This window comes from Eleutherodactylus coqui, chromosome 8 (assembly GCF_035609145.1).
Source record: "Eleutherodactylus coqui strain aEleCoq1 chromosome 8, aEleCoq1.hap1, whole genome shotgun sequence".
In the NCBI taxonomy this organism is placed as follows: Eukaryota; Metazoa; Chordata; class Amphibia; order Anura; family Eleutherodactylidae; genus Eleutherodactylus; species Eleutherodactylus coqui.
Window position 1 is genome coordinate 77576114 of NC_089844.1, and position 14026 is coordinate 77590139.

Below are 14026 nucleotides of genomic sequence, written 5' to 3' on the forward strand. Positions count from 1 at the left end.
AGGTCGCAGGCAGCCAGGGACGCTGTGGAGTGACGGACCGGCCCTGCACATGTGTTGTGTATAGTCTGTGGCATGGCTGCAGCACATGTAGGGGGGTGACTGCTCACACAGGGGAGGGCACAGTGACAGGCCACTTGCACCATGAAGCTGAAGGAGCTGGAGGGCCGGCTGCAACAAGTGGATGTCTTTGAGAGCCCCAAGCTGCTGCTGGAGCAGTACCCCACCCGGCCGCACATTGCAGGTGAGCGCCGCTGCGTGAAAAAAACGTATCTGGAACTCAGGTTAAATAGCCACTTAAATTGGGGTGCGTAGGTCTGCCGCGTGCAAATGATCAGGCCCTGCATGCGCAAAAAGTATAAAATGTGCCGATGCGCAAAAAGTATAAAATGTGCCGATACGCAAGCAAAGAAGACAGTCGTAGCACAGATATGTGGGACTGAGGCGTGCGCAAAAATACATGCGGCGGTGGGAAGCCGGCCTACTTCCACAAGTGGATTGTTCTCGTTGACGGGGCAGAATAGCCACAGATTTCTGCCATGGCTTTACTGGTGGATACTGCATGGAATGTGCCCACGGGCCGGAATTTGGTACAGTGCGGATTTTGATGTGAATCTGCAGCACATTTCACGCTTTCACTTGAAGGGGTGAAGTCCGCTGCGCATCCACACCAGAATCCGTGTCCAAATCTGCCACCGATGCTGCAAATTTTGGTATTGATTTTCCATTGCGGACAATCTGCCCCAATGTCGCCGTGTGAACACGTCTTTAGGCCGCCTTCACATTTGGTGTATTTCTTGCGGACATCTCACAGACAATATGCCGTAAAGCCGCAGTGGCAGCACCCACATATGAAGGTGCGGATTTTGCTGCAGTTTGCGCAGATCTGCTGTGAAATTATGCTGCTAATCTTTTCTTTTTTGCCTTTGCAACATTTCCTTAAATCTCATCCACCTGCGCCACATTCCTTCCTGCTGCAGAAAACGCACAGCAGCTCCGCCACTTGTGAACATACCCTGAGGCTCCCTTCACACGATCGAATTTGCACACGTCTGAGTAAAGTGTATTTACGGACTGAGCAATGGGGGTTTTTTTTGTGCGACCATCGGTGCGTTTTACGATACTTCTTGCGCTCGCAAGGCATGTTCATCTGCACACGGCAAACAAAGATGCACCAATGTAGTCTAAGGCTGGGTTCACACGTGACGGATTCCCGACGGAAATCCTGCGGTTTGGCCGCAGCGAAAAAACGCGAGATTTCCGCTGGGAGAACCGCTGCTTCAAAGCCCGCGGCGGCTTTGAAGCGGCCCGGCCGCTCACTTTTCCGCTGCGGCCGGCACTCCCATAGAGGAGAGCGCGGCCGCAGCGTGAAAAAAAAAATGAACATGCTGCAGTCGGCAAATCTGCGCCGTGTGAACCCAACCTTATTAGTTCCAGATGTGTTCTTTTTCCTGCACAATTACGCAGTTTTATTCACGCATCTCCTAGCATATTGCGCACATCTGTGCATCCACATTGACTTCTATAGGGACTTAAGGTGTGCAAAGGAAAATTGAACAGGTTGTCTTTTTTTTTTTCAGCGTGACTGAAATGTGCAGGAAAAATACTCAATTTAAATCAATGTGTTTTATTCACTGCGTATTGTATGCGCAAATATGCCCATGTGAAGGGAGCCTGAGGGTGTCCACAAACTTGCGCATTTGTGTGTGTATTTGCGCTCGCAAAACCTGCTCACGGCATGTGCAGCGAACACAACCCATTAATTTAAATGGATTCCTTCACCTTTTTTTATTTCCATGCGCATATCAAGCGCAGGGAAAAAAACGCGTCATGCTCTATTTTGGTGCGCAACTGCACACTTTAAAGCTCCCGTCTGCAAAGAATCGTGTGCTGAAATGCGCAGAAAAGTGAAAACTTCTGGGACCAAGTAAGCTGGTCGTCCTATCTAGTCGGCTGGCCCACCTACTCAAACATGGCGCTGCTGGGACCACGCCAATGTGAACGGTCCCATCAGTGCAAGAAAGTACAGTAAAAAGCGCCACTGTAGATGTGATAGCCTGTGTGCCCTGCGTGGCGGATGTATGTTACGGTATCATGAGCATATATGCGCTTCTGTCTGTGTGCGGCTGCCCTTCGTGAGCTTTCTATGGAGGGGGCTGTACACTGCTGACTCCTCTTTCTCCATTTAGAACAAGAAAAGGGGTCCCCTCGTTCTGGGGATAAGCGGTCCCAGTCGCTGAATGCCCCCCATACTGTGATGGTGCTTTGGTGATAAAATCCCTTAACATCTTTCTAACCGCCATACGAATATATACGTTGTGCAATTGTGACGGTTGTATGTAGTGACATTTAAGCAGCCAGCCGAAGAGTTTGGTGTCCCACTCCAGCGCCTTATTGGACCCCTGCAACGCAATTACAGGTTTCTGATGGGTTAGGATGGCAGACCAGGGCTTACTGAAGCCCCCCATTGCTGCCATGCATGGATGCCAATTAGGCCTTGTCTCTTAAAAGGGTTAAACCAGAATCGTGCAAAAGACTTTTTTTTTTTTGCTCAAAAGGTTTCCCTCTAGAAATTTTGGTAGTTTTTTTTTTTTGTTTTCCACAAAAAAAAATGAATCGTAATTTTTTTTTTTCTTTCCTGATTCTGACATTTTAGGGGTTCTCTCAGCAATAGTCAGATTCCTTGGTCTCCAGTGATCTGGGACATCTGCAGCTCCCACAACATTTTCCCTGCAGAGGCCACTATAATTAATGGTGACCATTAAGCTGAATAGGCATCCATGTAACATGCTGTCCTGCCGAGGCACCAGAAGGGGAGTCAGTCTTTCTTAATGGCTTTGGCTAATACAGAGAGGATCTGGGCCAAGTACCCTCCTTCTGTAACATCCATATGCCATATAGAGCATATAAACTGGGGTTGATACCACTTCTATCCTATAGTGTGACTGCAGTGCTCCGCAAGTCGCCCCTTATACACCCGTCACACATCTCCTCCACTAACACTGCCATTTGTTCCTAGCATGCTTTAATAGTAATTCTTGCTACAAGTTAAGTGCATTTCCAAAGCCCTGACAACTGTCTGACATTACTTTGTGTTTTAGCTTGTATGCTGTATACTATCCACAACACATTTGGTGACATTGAGGATAAAGTAATCGCAGATCTCGGCTGCGGGTGTGGAGTCCTCAGCATTGGCGCAGCAATGCTAGGCGCTGGGTAAGTAGTAGATTACAGCTGATCTGTTGCCAGACTACGCTGCCCTATGTATAGTGCGGGGACGGGTCTGCTTTCCTATTCAGCAAAACGGCACAAAAAAATATTGTCCCTTGACTAAGGTTATCTATGCGGGCAATGAAGCGCAGCCAGATATCTCCTTCCTGAATGTGCGATGTACCCGCGGATGCGAGGCGTCCTTCAGGCAAAAATGAATCACTACTGTGATTTCTATCTCTTGTGTGAGTGTCACCCATGATAGAGAATCGGAAGTGTTTCCCATTGATTTCAATGGGAAACTTCGCATCGTACTCAAATGTGAGAGCAAAGCGATGCATTAAAGGTGTGATAAAAATCAATGGGCGATGTGTTCAGAGGAATGCGAAGAAATAGAACATGACGCAATTTTTTCCACCATTATGATGCGGTGAGGGAAGACATCGTTCAGGTACATGACTCCATTGAAAAGAAGGGGATTCATATTCATGTGGCATTTGCACATCTCGCAACGCACAAATCTCGCACGAGTTTCTCAGCTGTGTGGAATCGGCCTAATGGCAGTGATGAAAACATACGCCCAATTCTTAATCTATGAATTTGGTGTATAGGTTTTCGTGAGGAGCGCTTCCCCCGCAGTGACTGACAGGTGCGACTATGTGCCTGGGGTATCCTTTGATCGCTCCTATTAGCCAAACAGCACAATGGGGGTCTTTTATGCCATTTTGTCTCCTGAGAGAACAGAGCGGCCTTCACATTATATTGCTCCTACATAATGCACCATAGTCTGATTATAGAGACATATTAATTTAAAAGTGGAGAACAGAGATCGTTAGCCCGTAGACTGCAGAAACGCCAACAATAAAATCTCCACTTCTGCCTTGCTCAGTTAATAACACATTCTCACTCGTGAAGCAAGAAGTTCCAATTTCTGATATATTTTAGGTAATTCAAGAATAGTTTTACCTTGCAGCCATTCGAAAGAACATTAGGTTGGGTATGTATCAACCTTCTTACGCCAAAATTCTGGTGTATAAAAGCTGCAACTTTGGCACATGTGCCAAAATTGTGACTTTTTGAAGATTTACACTAGGCCCTGCTACTGTTTAAAAACAAATGGTCAGTACCTAGCATCAGGGGACGGGGCCACATGTAGCTTGTTAGACCTACTCTAGTCTATTCCAGAAACTATAGCTAAAGCCTCTGACATTTTTTTTTAGCTGGTGTTTTATCTAGTCTTCCCCATTGTACATACTGTTTTTCCCCGATAATAAGCCCAACCCGGTTTTCACAAGAGGCTTGAAATATAAGCCCCCCTGAAAATAAGCCCTAGCTAACCTACATGGGAAAAAAAAAACAATACTCACATAGTCCGTGGCGTTCCGGTGCCTCGCGATAGTCTCCGGTGTCGCTGTGGCAAGCTGCAGTGACCTCCGCTCTGACATATCAGTTTCTTTCTGGTAAATGGGACTTTAAATACACCGCCTCCAGCAAAGCGAGTGCTGTGAGTGGTTCGAGCACCAGCCAATCACAGCCGGCGCTTGATTATTCAGTGAATGACATCACTGAATTGCTGTGATTGGCTCATCAAGCGCCGGCTCTAATTGGCTGGCGCTTGATCCAATCACAGTACTGGTTTTGCTGGAGGCGGGGTATTCAAAACCCTCATTTACCAGAAAGAAACTGATATGTCAGCACAGAGGACACTGCAGCGCTGCCGAAGACCATCACAAGGCATCAGGATGCCGTGGACCAGATGAGTATAAGACACTGTGCCTCTTTTGGGGCAAAAATTAATATGACAGTCTCCTATTTTCGGGGAAACACGGTACATATGTTAGATAGACACTGGCAGCAAAGCTGAACCACCATTATGCTTAGTGCTGACCTGAGGAAGTGGGATATTACTATTGAAGGTCGTATTTATATGGCTGATAGAGAGTAGAGTCCGAGATTCCAGGACACGACTCGCATCGCATGGAACACGGAAACTGCATCTGTGTTCTGGGCGATGTGCAGGACCCCACACATTCGCATGTACTAGTCTTGCATAAGATGCGCACGAAAATAGAACGAGCTACATCCATGTAAACAGACCTATTGCAAACAATGAGGTCTATTTTCGTGCGTCTTGCAATGCAGAAAACTCGTGTGAGAATATTGACCATGTAAATACAAAGTTAAGCCCAATCCACGGGAAAGGGGATGATTGGCGGGGGTCCTACCTCTGCAACCCTCACAAGCCCTTCTAACTATGAGCTTACTGCACCTCCTGCGGTGAGGAGGAGATTAAATGGAACGGCGGTCATGCATGCGTGGTGCCGCTTCATTTACCAGGACTGCCGGAGATAGCGGAGTACAAGCACTTGGCAGCGCTCCATTCAGTCTGACATCACTCTAGGTGGGAGAAGCAACCCTGTAGTCACAGGAGAGGAGGACACTGGGACCCCTGTTCTTGGGATAGGGCATAACTAGAGATGAGCGAGCGTACTCGGATAAGCACTACTCGCTCGAGTAATTGGCCTTATCCGAGTATCGCTGTGCTCGGGGCTAAAGATTCGGGTGCCGGCACGGAGCGGGGAGCTGCAGGGGAGAGTGGGGAGGAACAGAGGTAAGATCTTTCTCTCCCTCTCTCCCGCCCGCTCTCCCCTGCTCCCCGCTGCGACTCACCTGTCAGCCGCAGCGGCACCCGAATCTTTAGCCCCGAGCACAGCGATACTCGGATAAAGCAAATTACTCGAGCGAGTAGTGCTTATCCGAGTACGCTCGCTCATCTCTAGGCATAACTTAACATTTAGGATAACCCCTCTAAACCCCTGTACTATTCTCCATCGCTTCCGGTCCGGCACTAGGTGTAACACAGCGCTGCACTTTTGGTTGGAGTATTCCTTTAAAGTGACCCTCCGGGCCTGGACAAACAAAGATGGCTGGACTGCTTCTCTGACTACTTGATGCACACTGTACATTAGGACCATTTCACACGGCCAAGAATCTCGCGTCCGATTTGTGCATTGCGTGCAAATATGATCCCCATTCTCTTGAATGGCATTCTGTACATGAGCGATGGCATGTCCTGCTTTCAATGGGACAGTAGAACACACCTCGCGGCGATGTCATTCACTGCAAGGAAGTGGGAAACCATTGCTGATCCTCTAATGTGCGCGCCGGAGGATCATTACTTCACAGAAGTGATGGGAGGCATCTTCGCCAGAAAAGCGTACATCGGCAAGCACGCGTGTAGCTAGCCTTAGTATGCAATAGTAGTCTAAGGTCTTCTTGTCTTCTTCTTGTGTATAGCATGTGCATTTGTGCGCCCTCCCCCGTAGACTTCTATGGGGCTCTTGTTGTGTAAATACGCAGGAAAGTAGAGCAGGTCCTATTTTTCTTGCGTGCAACTGAGGTGAACATAAACAATGGTTCATGTGAAAGTACCCATTGACATCAGTGGGTTCTACTCTATGCATATTGCACGTGGAAAGATGCCCATCTTGGAGCCCTGAGACACTACATGCTGCTGTGACTGGCCAGCGCTGGTAATCAGAGCAGGTGTAGTGTCTTGGACTAATGATGCTAGTTAATGCACAGTGCACATCAGGTAGTCGGAGAAGATGGTGTGGCCATCTTTGTTTATCCAGGCTTGGAAGGTTGCTTTAAACCATAACCCTGTGGTATATAATGTGACTGGAGGAACACTTCAACGCTGGAACTTCTGGCTGGTGGTTCCATCATAGATCCTACTGGAAGAAAAAACGCTATAAACAGTACTTTTTTTTTTTTCGTCTGAAAGCCGGGCGAAAACCAGACTTCGTTACAGTCAATGGAGTCCGTCCAGTGCTCTTTGGTTCCATCCAGAACCCTTCAGCCGTGGGGGTTCCCCTTTACTGCTCCTTGAACGAAGTAGGAAAGCGGATCCCCCCCTCCCGACGCAGCTATCCAATCACCCTAAGGCTGGGGTCACACAGGGCGGATTTGCTGCGGTTTTGCCGTTGCATATCCGCACTGCGGCAAAACCGCTGCGTTTGCAGTGCAATGCAGCACAAATGAGATTTGCCAAAAAGCTGTTCTCACAGGACGGATTTTTTCCGCACAGCCGCAGTGCGGAAATGCAACTGCGTCGCGGTTTTAAAAGATGCAGCATGTTCATTCTTTGTTCGTTTCCGCAGCGCTTTTTTGTCCATAGACCTCTATGGACGCAGCCAAAACCGCACCAAATACGCGACAAAAGTAAAAAAGCGCTGCGGAAAAAAACGCTTGCGGATTTTTCCGCATGAAAATCCGCAAGCCCAAATTAACCTTTGAAGCGGTTTTGCCGCAGAAGCAGTTCTTCTGCGTCAAAACCGCAACAGAAAAACCGCAGCAAATCCGCCCTGTGTGACCTCAGCCTAAAGGCTCCTGCACACTTGCGCTTTTCTCGCATATTTGTTTCATGAGATTTTGCTGGGTTTTTTAACACAGTTTGTATGTTAAATTCCTCCCGTCTTGTTCTCACTCGCGTCCCGCAGGTTATGCGTAGGATTCGATATCGACGAGGACGCTCTGGACATATTTCGAACGAATGCTGAAGAATTTGAACTTCAAAATGTGGATTTGGTCCAGTGTGACATCTGCGCGCTGCCGTCTACCATCTTGGAGAAATCGGTGGATACCATCATCATGAATCCTCCCTTTGGCACAAAGCATAATAAAGGTAACATTCCTTGTACGTCCTTCTATAGGACCAAGTAGTGTACAGAGATATACTTGGTAAATACGTCTCCACGGAGGAGGTTAGTGTTAACCCTTTAATGGCCGAGGGTTATGGATGCGCCTGCGTCCAAGTCACATTCTTTCAAAAATTCAGAACTTTTATTTTTCCAGTGACACATCTACGTGAGGGCATGTTTTTGTTTTTTTTTGCTGGATGAGTTATGGTGCCATTTAACATACCACATAATGTATCGGAAGAATAAAAAATTTCAAAGTGGGGAAAATGGCGAAAAATAACGCAATTGCCCCAGTTTTTGGGCATGTGAAGGGAGAATGTTTTACAGCATTTACTTAACAGTAAAAATTAAATGGCTTCATTCTGTGGGTCAGTACAATTACAGCGATACCAAACAGCTGGATGTATTTATTAGTACTGTTTTGGGGTTCATTGGGTTGTATTGCTTTTTATTCCATTTTTTTTTCTTAGAGACAGGGTGACCTAAAAAAATAATTCTGGTATTGCATTTTTTTTACTCTAGTGTAGAGCAATAATGTAATATTTTAATAACTTGGATGTTTATGGATGCCGCAATACCAACTTACAATTTTTTTTTTATGTGTTGACTGGCAGGTTTTTTTTTTAACTTACCGTATATACTCGAGTATAAACCGAGTCAATTAGTTTTACCACAAAAAACTGGTAAAACTTATTGACTCGAGTATAAGCCTGGCTATACTCGAGTATATTAAGTAAAGAAAGAATATAATACTCACCTCCCAGCCGGCGTCTGTGTCCCCCGGCGCGATGGTCTTCCCGACGGTGCGGCAAGCTGATTGAAAATTCTCCCCACTGACATTTCCCTGCTCAGCTTTGAAATCTCCCGCCATCAGCGCTGTGTAAGTGCTGTGATTGGATCGAGCGCCAGCCAATCACAGCAGGTGCTCGATAAACCAATCACAGCCATTCAGTGATGTCATCCACTGAATTGCTGTGAATGATCGAGTGCTGACTGTGATTGGCTGGCCCTTAATTACAGCGGTGGGCTGTCAAAGACAACCACTACCCCCCTGCATGGAGCGACCTCTGCTCCCAAGTCTGCCCCCATACACAGCATATCACTGTGGTAACTGCAACTGGTTGTATGCCAAATCTATAACACTTTACAGGTGAGACAAAAAAACATTCCCATTTTGCCCCCATCACCTTGATTGGTACTATAGAAAGAGAGGGAATTTTATGGTCTCTCAACATACGACATATTGCAGTTCGTGTAGTTCACTAGATTGGCCACCAGGATGCAATAAACCAAAATTACAGCTACCACAAAAACAATAATAATCTTTATTTGTATAGCGCCAACTTCTTCCGCAGCACTTAATACGCCGTAGGCGTCTACTGCATGGGGCGGCATATGGCTGCCGTGAAGGTGTTAAAGGGGTATGTTGCATTGGAATGCGATGAAAGCCCACTAATATTCCACAAACCCCTGTATAATTTCCTGCCAGTCTCTCCTCACCCCTGTTGTAGGAAACTAATTGTTAACCCAAAGTTGCTTCCCTTAGGCATGGACATGACCTTTCTGAAGAGCGCTCTCCAGATGGCGAGAACGGCCGTATATTCACTACATAAAACATCGACAAGAAACGTAGGTTTTATTTTTATAAGCCAAATATTTCTGTACTAAACTACAACAAGTCCTCAGACGTGGTACTCTTCATTCTTTCTCTAGCATGTTCAAAAGAAAGCTGCGGATTGGAAGGTGAAGATGGAAGTAGTAGCTGGTGAGCTGTTCTCACTATAGAACTGTACAAGCTCTTATTCTAGAATGTATTTCGCAGTGAGCAGGACAAGGTCCTAACCAGGTAGAGGAATTGATCATCTGAAGGTTTAGTACTTTTCTCTCATTCAATATCAACTTGTCTTGCAGAGCTTCGGTATGATCTGCCGGCCTCGTACAAATTTCACAAGAAGAAATCAGTAAGTTGTCTTCAGGTGATGGACTAGCTGTGCATCATGGTAGCCAAAAACCAAGTAAGGGTGGTTCTATACGGACAAGAAACTCATGTTTGCCTGATGGGAGAGTCAGTAAAAAAAAAAAAGATAATGAAACCAATGGTTTCCTTTTCATCTACGATGTTGAGAGAACAAAAAAAATCAGGGCAAGCCCTATCTTTCTGCAATGTGCGGTTTTTTTAAAATCTCTCCCTGTGACGCCTCCTTTTTAACGCAACTTAATAAGATTGTGGTGTGATGCGATAAACATTAGAAAGGCTTATTGACTTTTGTCACGAGTGGCAGTAATGCGATGCGAGATTATTCTAAATAAAAAACATTGCTTGTGCCAAAAAAAAAAAAAGTGCGGGAACGAAGATGCAATTTTGCTGCAGCAAAATCGCGATCCCCCATGTGAAACTAGCCTAAATGTGCACTTTGAGTTAAGTGTAAAATCCGTTGTTAGTTGAATGGCAGCAACATTTTGCAGGTAGCAAGTGGGGGATTATCATTAGAGATGAGCGAGGAACCAAATGCTCGGGTCTGCGTTATTAGAGTTGAGCTTTTCGTAAAATTTGAGAGCTCTACTCGAGTAACGAACCCCATTGGCTAAAATGGGAGACTTGAGCATTTTTGTATGTGGGACGCCGGGTCCTGAGATGTTTTTTTTTTCCTTGGTTCATGTGTGCATTCTCTCTCGCCTGCCAGACAAAAAAATTTGCCATTGACGTGCGCTGCGGCAGGGAGGGGCCAAAACAGGCACATCACAGCGGGGAGGAGCCAAAAACTGGGGCGGGGTCGAACACGGCGTGATGGTCGTTCGAGTAATGAGCACCATCGAGTACGCTAATACTCGAACGAGCATTAAGCTTGACAGTATGTTCACTCAACTATAATTATCAACTAAAGATACATTCCTAAAGCAACCATCCGGTCCTGGGACAAAGCAAGGCGGCCACAACACACTGCAATAGTATATAGGGGTAGTCTAAGGGTATGTTCACACAGGGCAGAAACGCTCTGAAAAATTCTGCAGAATTTCCCTCTAAGGGCTCCTGCACACTTGTTTTTTTCCACACGATTGTCACTGGGACTTTCTAATGTTAAAAACGCATTGCAAGTTTGTGCTTTGCAATTTGTGTGATGCGTTTTTAACATTAAAAAGTCCCATTGACAATCCTGTGAAAAAAAAAAACAAAACGCAGTGATATCGCAGGAAAAAAAAAGCAGCATAAGAAAATCGCAAGTGTCCATGGGCGGTGCAATATCCTGCTGCAGATCTCCACTGGGGAGCAGGAGCCAGCTGATAATCTATTTGGTGAGCCTATCTGACAGATCGGTTCACCGCAGAGAATCGTGGCAGTTTGCAGTATGCTGCAATTTGACAGCCGCGAGCGTAAATTTGCTATTATTCTCTGCGTATGGATGGGGGGGGTGCGCTTTCTATAGCATAGCAATGCATCGCTGCCACCGTGAGGGGGGAAAATTTATTGCAGAAGTCAATAGGAGCTTCTAATTTTAATGCATCGCGTGGGGGGGGGGGGGGGGGGGGGGGGGGGGTACATACAGGGCCCAAAAACTAATATACTGGACAACACCTTGAAAGTATTACTGTTGGGAGTAAATAGATTGATTGAAATCAGGACAAGTCATTTAGTAATTTTTTTTATTGAATAAAGTACATTTGTAATAAGTCCTCATTACACATGATTTGGAAGAATTCCATTAGTATTAGCAAAAACATAAATATAAAACATTTAAGTATCGTTTAGTTGAATCTAAAAAAAAAAAATTCTCTTTGCAGGTTGACATTGAAGTGGACTTTATTAGATTCTCTTTTGACTGATATTCAGCATCTGATGACTTAAAATAGGCATTCGATATTTTTATATTTTATCATTTTTCTAAAAAAAAAAGTAAAGGGGAAAAAAAAGGAAGTTTTGGAGTATCTAAAACTCTCAGCACCAGCCTACTGGTCTTCAGTTTTCTGATGCTTTGGCTCTGGTTCATCTATGGTCTTGTCCTCCAGCTGCCTTTTCTTTGGACTTCCTGGAGCGTCTGTCCCATTTTTACCAGCGGCAGATGAAGATACATCTGTCTTTTCAGATTCTGAAATGTGTCAAGTGTTGTAACAGTTAAGTGGGAAGTGATAACTGCCTTTACAAAGCCTCCAGGAACATCGAGGAGACTCCATTCAAGAGGACATGGTTCATAAACACTACCGAAATTGCGAATAAAAAATGGTCTATATAGAGAATACAAATGCATCCATGCTTTAACATGGATAGCATTCAGTGGCACCAGACACTTAATAGTTCTGATGAAATACTCTTGACCGATTGGCTTTTGCAGCTTGTTAAAACAACCATCCAGTCTTGGACAAACAAGGTGGCCACACTGTTTTTCACTACCTCATGTACACTGTGCATAAGGCTTCATGTCCATGGGGAAAATCAGGCCCGCTATGGATTCTGGTCCCTCCTGCCCCGGACATGAGCGCTTAAAATAATAAACTTACCTCTCGCACGCTCCGGATCTTCTTTCTTCGGCCTGGCGGATGTGCAAGGCACGTCAGTTGCGTGCCGCGCGCATGCGCCGGCCCGAAGAAAAAAGATCCGGCCGCGACGGAGAGAAGATGAAGCCGCGGCGAAGGGAGATACTGCAGGAGCCGTCCCCGCGGGAGACCCGCACGAAAATGGAGCATAGTCCAGATTTTTTTCATGCTCCATTTTTTTTTTTTAAAAAATCACTTTTATTGACCATCCGCGGGTATTTATCTACCCGCAGGTGGTCAATGCATCCCTATGGGGTGCGGATCCGCGGGCGGGAGAAGAGTTAAAATCCGCTGCGGATTTTAATTCTCCCGCCCGTGGACATGAGGCCTTAGCATACATCAGCCTCAGACACATGTTCTCACTGGTCTGGTGCTACTTACATGGGCAGCATATGGAGTCTTATACTAATGCATCATGTAGTCAGCAGCAGTATGGCCATCTTTGTCCAGGCCCGGAGGGCATAACAGGAAAAGGATGGAAGACTGCATGGTACATCAGGGATAGCATGCAGAAAGCCTAGACCTGTCCATGTAATATATATTGCTTCAATCTGAGATTGAATTTATATTTGTCTAATAAATTATGCTTCTTTGTTCTACATCTTGATTTTAAATTACCTTCCATGTCTTCTTCATCACTGCTGTCAAATTTCTTCTTTTTTCCTTGGAACTGTATCCTCTTTCTGGATGAGTCGTTACTTCTTCCACCCCTGCCTTTTCCTTTAACCTTCTTCCCACCTGTAAGATTTTAAAGAGACCATTCAAATATCTATTTAGTCAGGTTACTGGCACACGGCAGATATTTCCATCCAAGTTTCTGGATGGACGTAGTACCTATTCATTTTAATAGGTGTATGCACATGACTAGTTTTTCCTTGGATCATTTGAGGGGGAAGATAAGAGTCCTGGACAATTTTTTTTTTTTTTTTCAGACGTTTGAAAGTGTTTTAAGGGTCATTTCACACTCGCACTCAGCATTCCACTTTCCTTCGGGCAGCAAGGGATACTGTTCAATCTCTGGACGGAACCAAAACAGTGCTGGGTGGACTCTATTGGTTTTCTGCACAGCTGCCTGGTTTTGGTATGGAATAATTTGCAGTCAGATATGGGATGGAACCACCAGCTTGAGGTTCTGGCGCAGATGTGAAGCCATAAATCTATTCAAAACCTCACTCAAACCTTGTCCCCTTTAGATACTTTTGAGAAGCATCTAGTGAGGCTCCACAGCTGTACTACTTGTCTAAAATGATTTGTGCCAGAAGTTAAGCCTGGATTCTAAAGCAACCCCACCATTACTTGTGTCTCGGTATGTTGTGTGTACGGACCAGCTACAGGGTTCTTACTCACCTTTTCCTTTCCATTTATTGTAAGATTCTTGTTGATCTTCCACGATTTTCTTTAATGCAGCTTTCTCCACATCACCTTCAAGAAGTTCCCAGTTCACGTCCTTCTCCTTCAGTTGTAGGCTGTCGTTATTTGCAGCTTTGGCCTTGTCTAATGCTTCTTTTGCATTGCTTTTGAATAAAATAATCCCCTTGGAACAGACAAAGTTTTGGATTAAGAATAATTAGTATGTACAAGTCGTT

General features: G+C 45.5%; 2 protein-coding genes across 3 annotated transcripts in view; one reads left to right on the forward strand and one right to left on the reverse strand.

Annotated features, from left to right (window-relative positions):
* METTL5 (methyltransferase 5, N6-adenosine) lies at window positions 1-13039 on the forward strand. Of its 2 annotated transcripts, none has more exons than XM_066575890.1 (7): window positions 1-241; window positions 3099-3213; window positions 7710-7894; window positions 9457-9539; window positions 9624-9675; window positions 9822-9925; window positions 11691-13039. In XM_066575890.1, the coding sequence occupies exons 1-6, from the start codon at window positions 142-144 to the stop codon at window positions 9896-9898; spliced, it is 612 nt and encodes a 203-aa protein (XP_066431987.1). In that variant the 5' UTR covers window positions 1-141; the 3' UTR covers window positions 9899-9925; window positions 11691-13039. The 2 variants fall into 2 exon arrangements, with proteins under 2 accessions (XP_066431987.1, XP_066431986.1); XM_066575889.1 differs by having other exon boundaries at window positions 9822-9871.
* Window positions 11536-14026, reverse strand: part of SSB (small RNA binding exonuclease protection factor La) — an 18739-nt gene continuing 16248 nt past the window's right edge. The window contains exons 10-12 of the mRNA XM_066575888.1: window positions 13788-13974; window positions 13059-13178; window positions 11536-11995 (exon numbers count right to left, since the gene is read on the reverse strand). Coding sequence (XP_066431985.1) covers window positions 11856-11995; window positions 13059-13178; window positions 13788-13974 — 447 coding nt within the window. The 3' untranslated portion in view covers window positions 11536-11855. The remainder of the gene's footprint in view (window positions 11996-13058; window positions 13179-13787; window positions 13975-14026) is intronic.

Excerpts from the sequence above, each read along its gene's own strand:
- METTL5 (XM_066575889.1), top strand. The coding sequence starts at position 142 with ATGAAGCTGAAGGAGCTGGAGGGCCGGCTGCAACAAGTGGATGTCTTT. Across the intron at positions 3,214-7,709 it reads GCAGCAATGCTAGGCGCTGG|GTTATGCGTAGGATTCGATA; the intron begins GTAAGTAGTAGA and ends CGCGTCCCGCAG. Across the intron at positions 9,676-9,821 it reads GAAGATGGAAGTAGTAGCTG|AGCTTCGGTATGATCTGCCG; the intron begins GTGAGCTGTTCT and ends CTTGTCTTGCAG.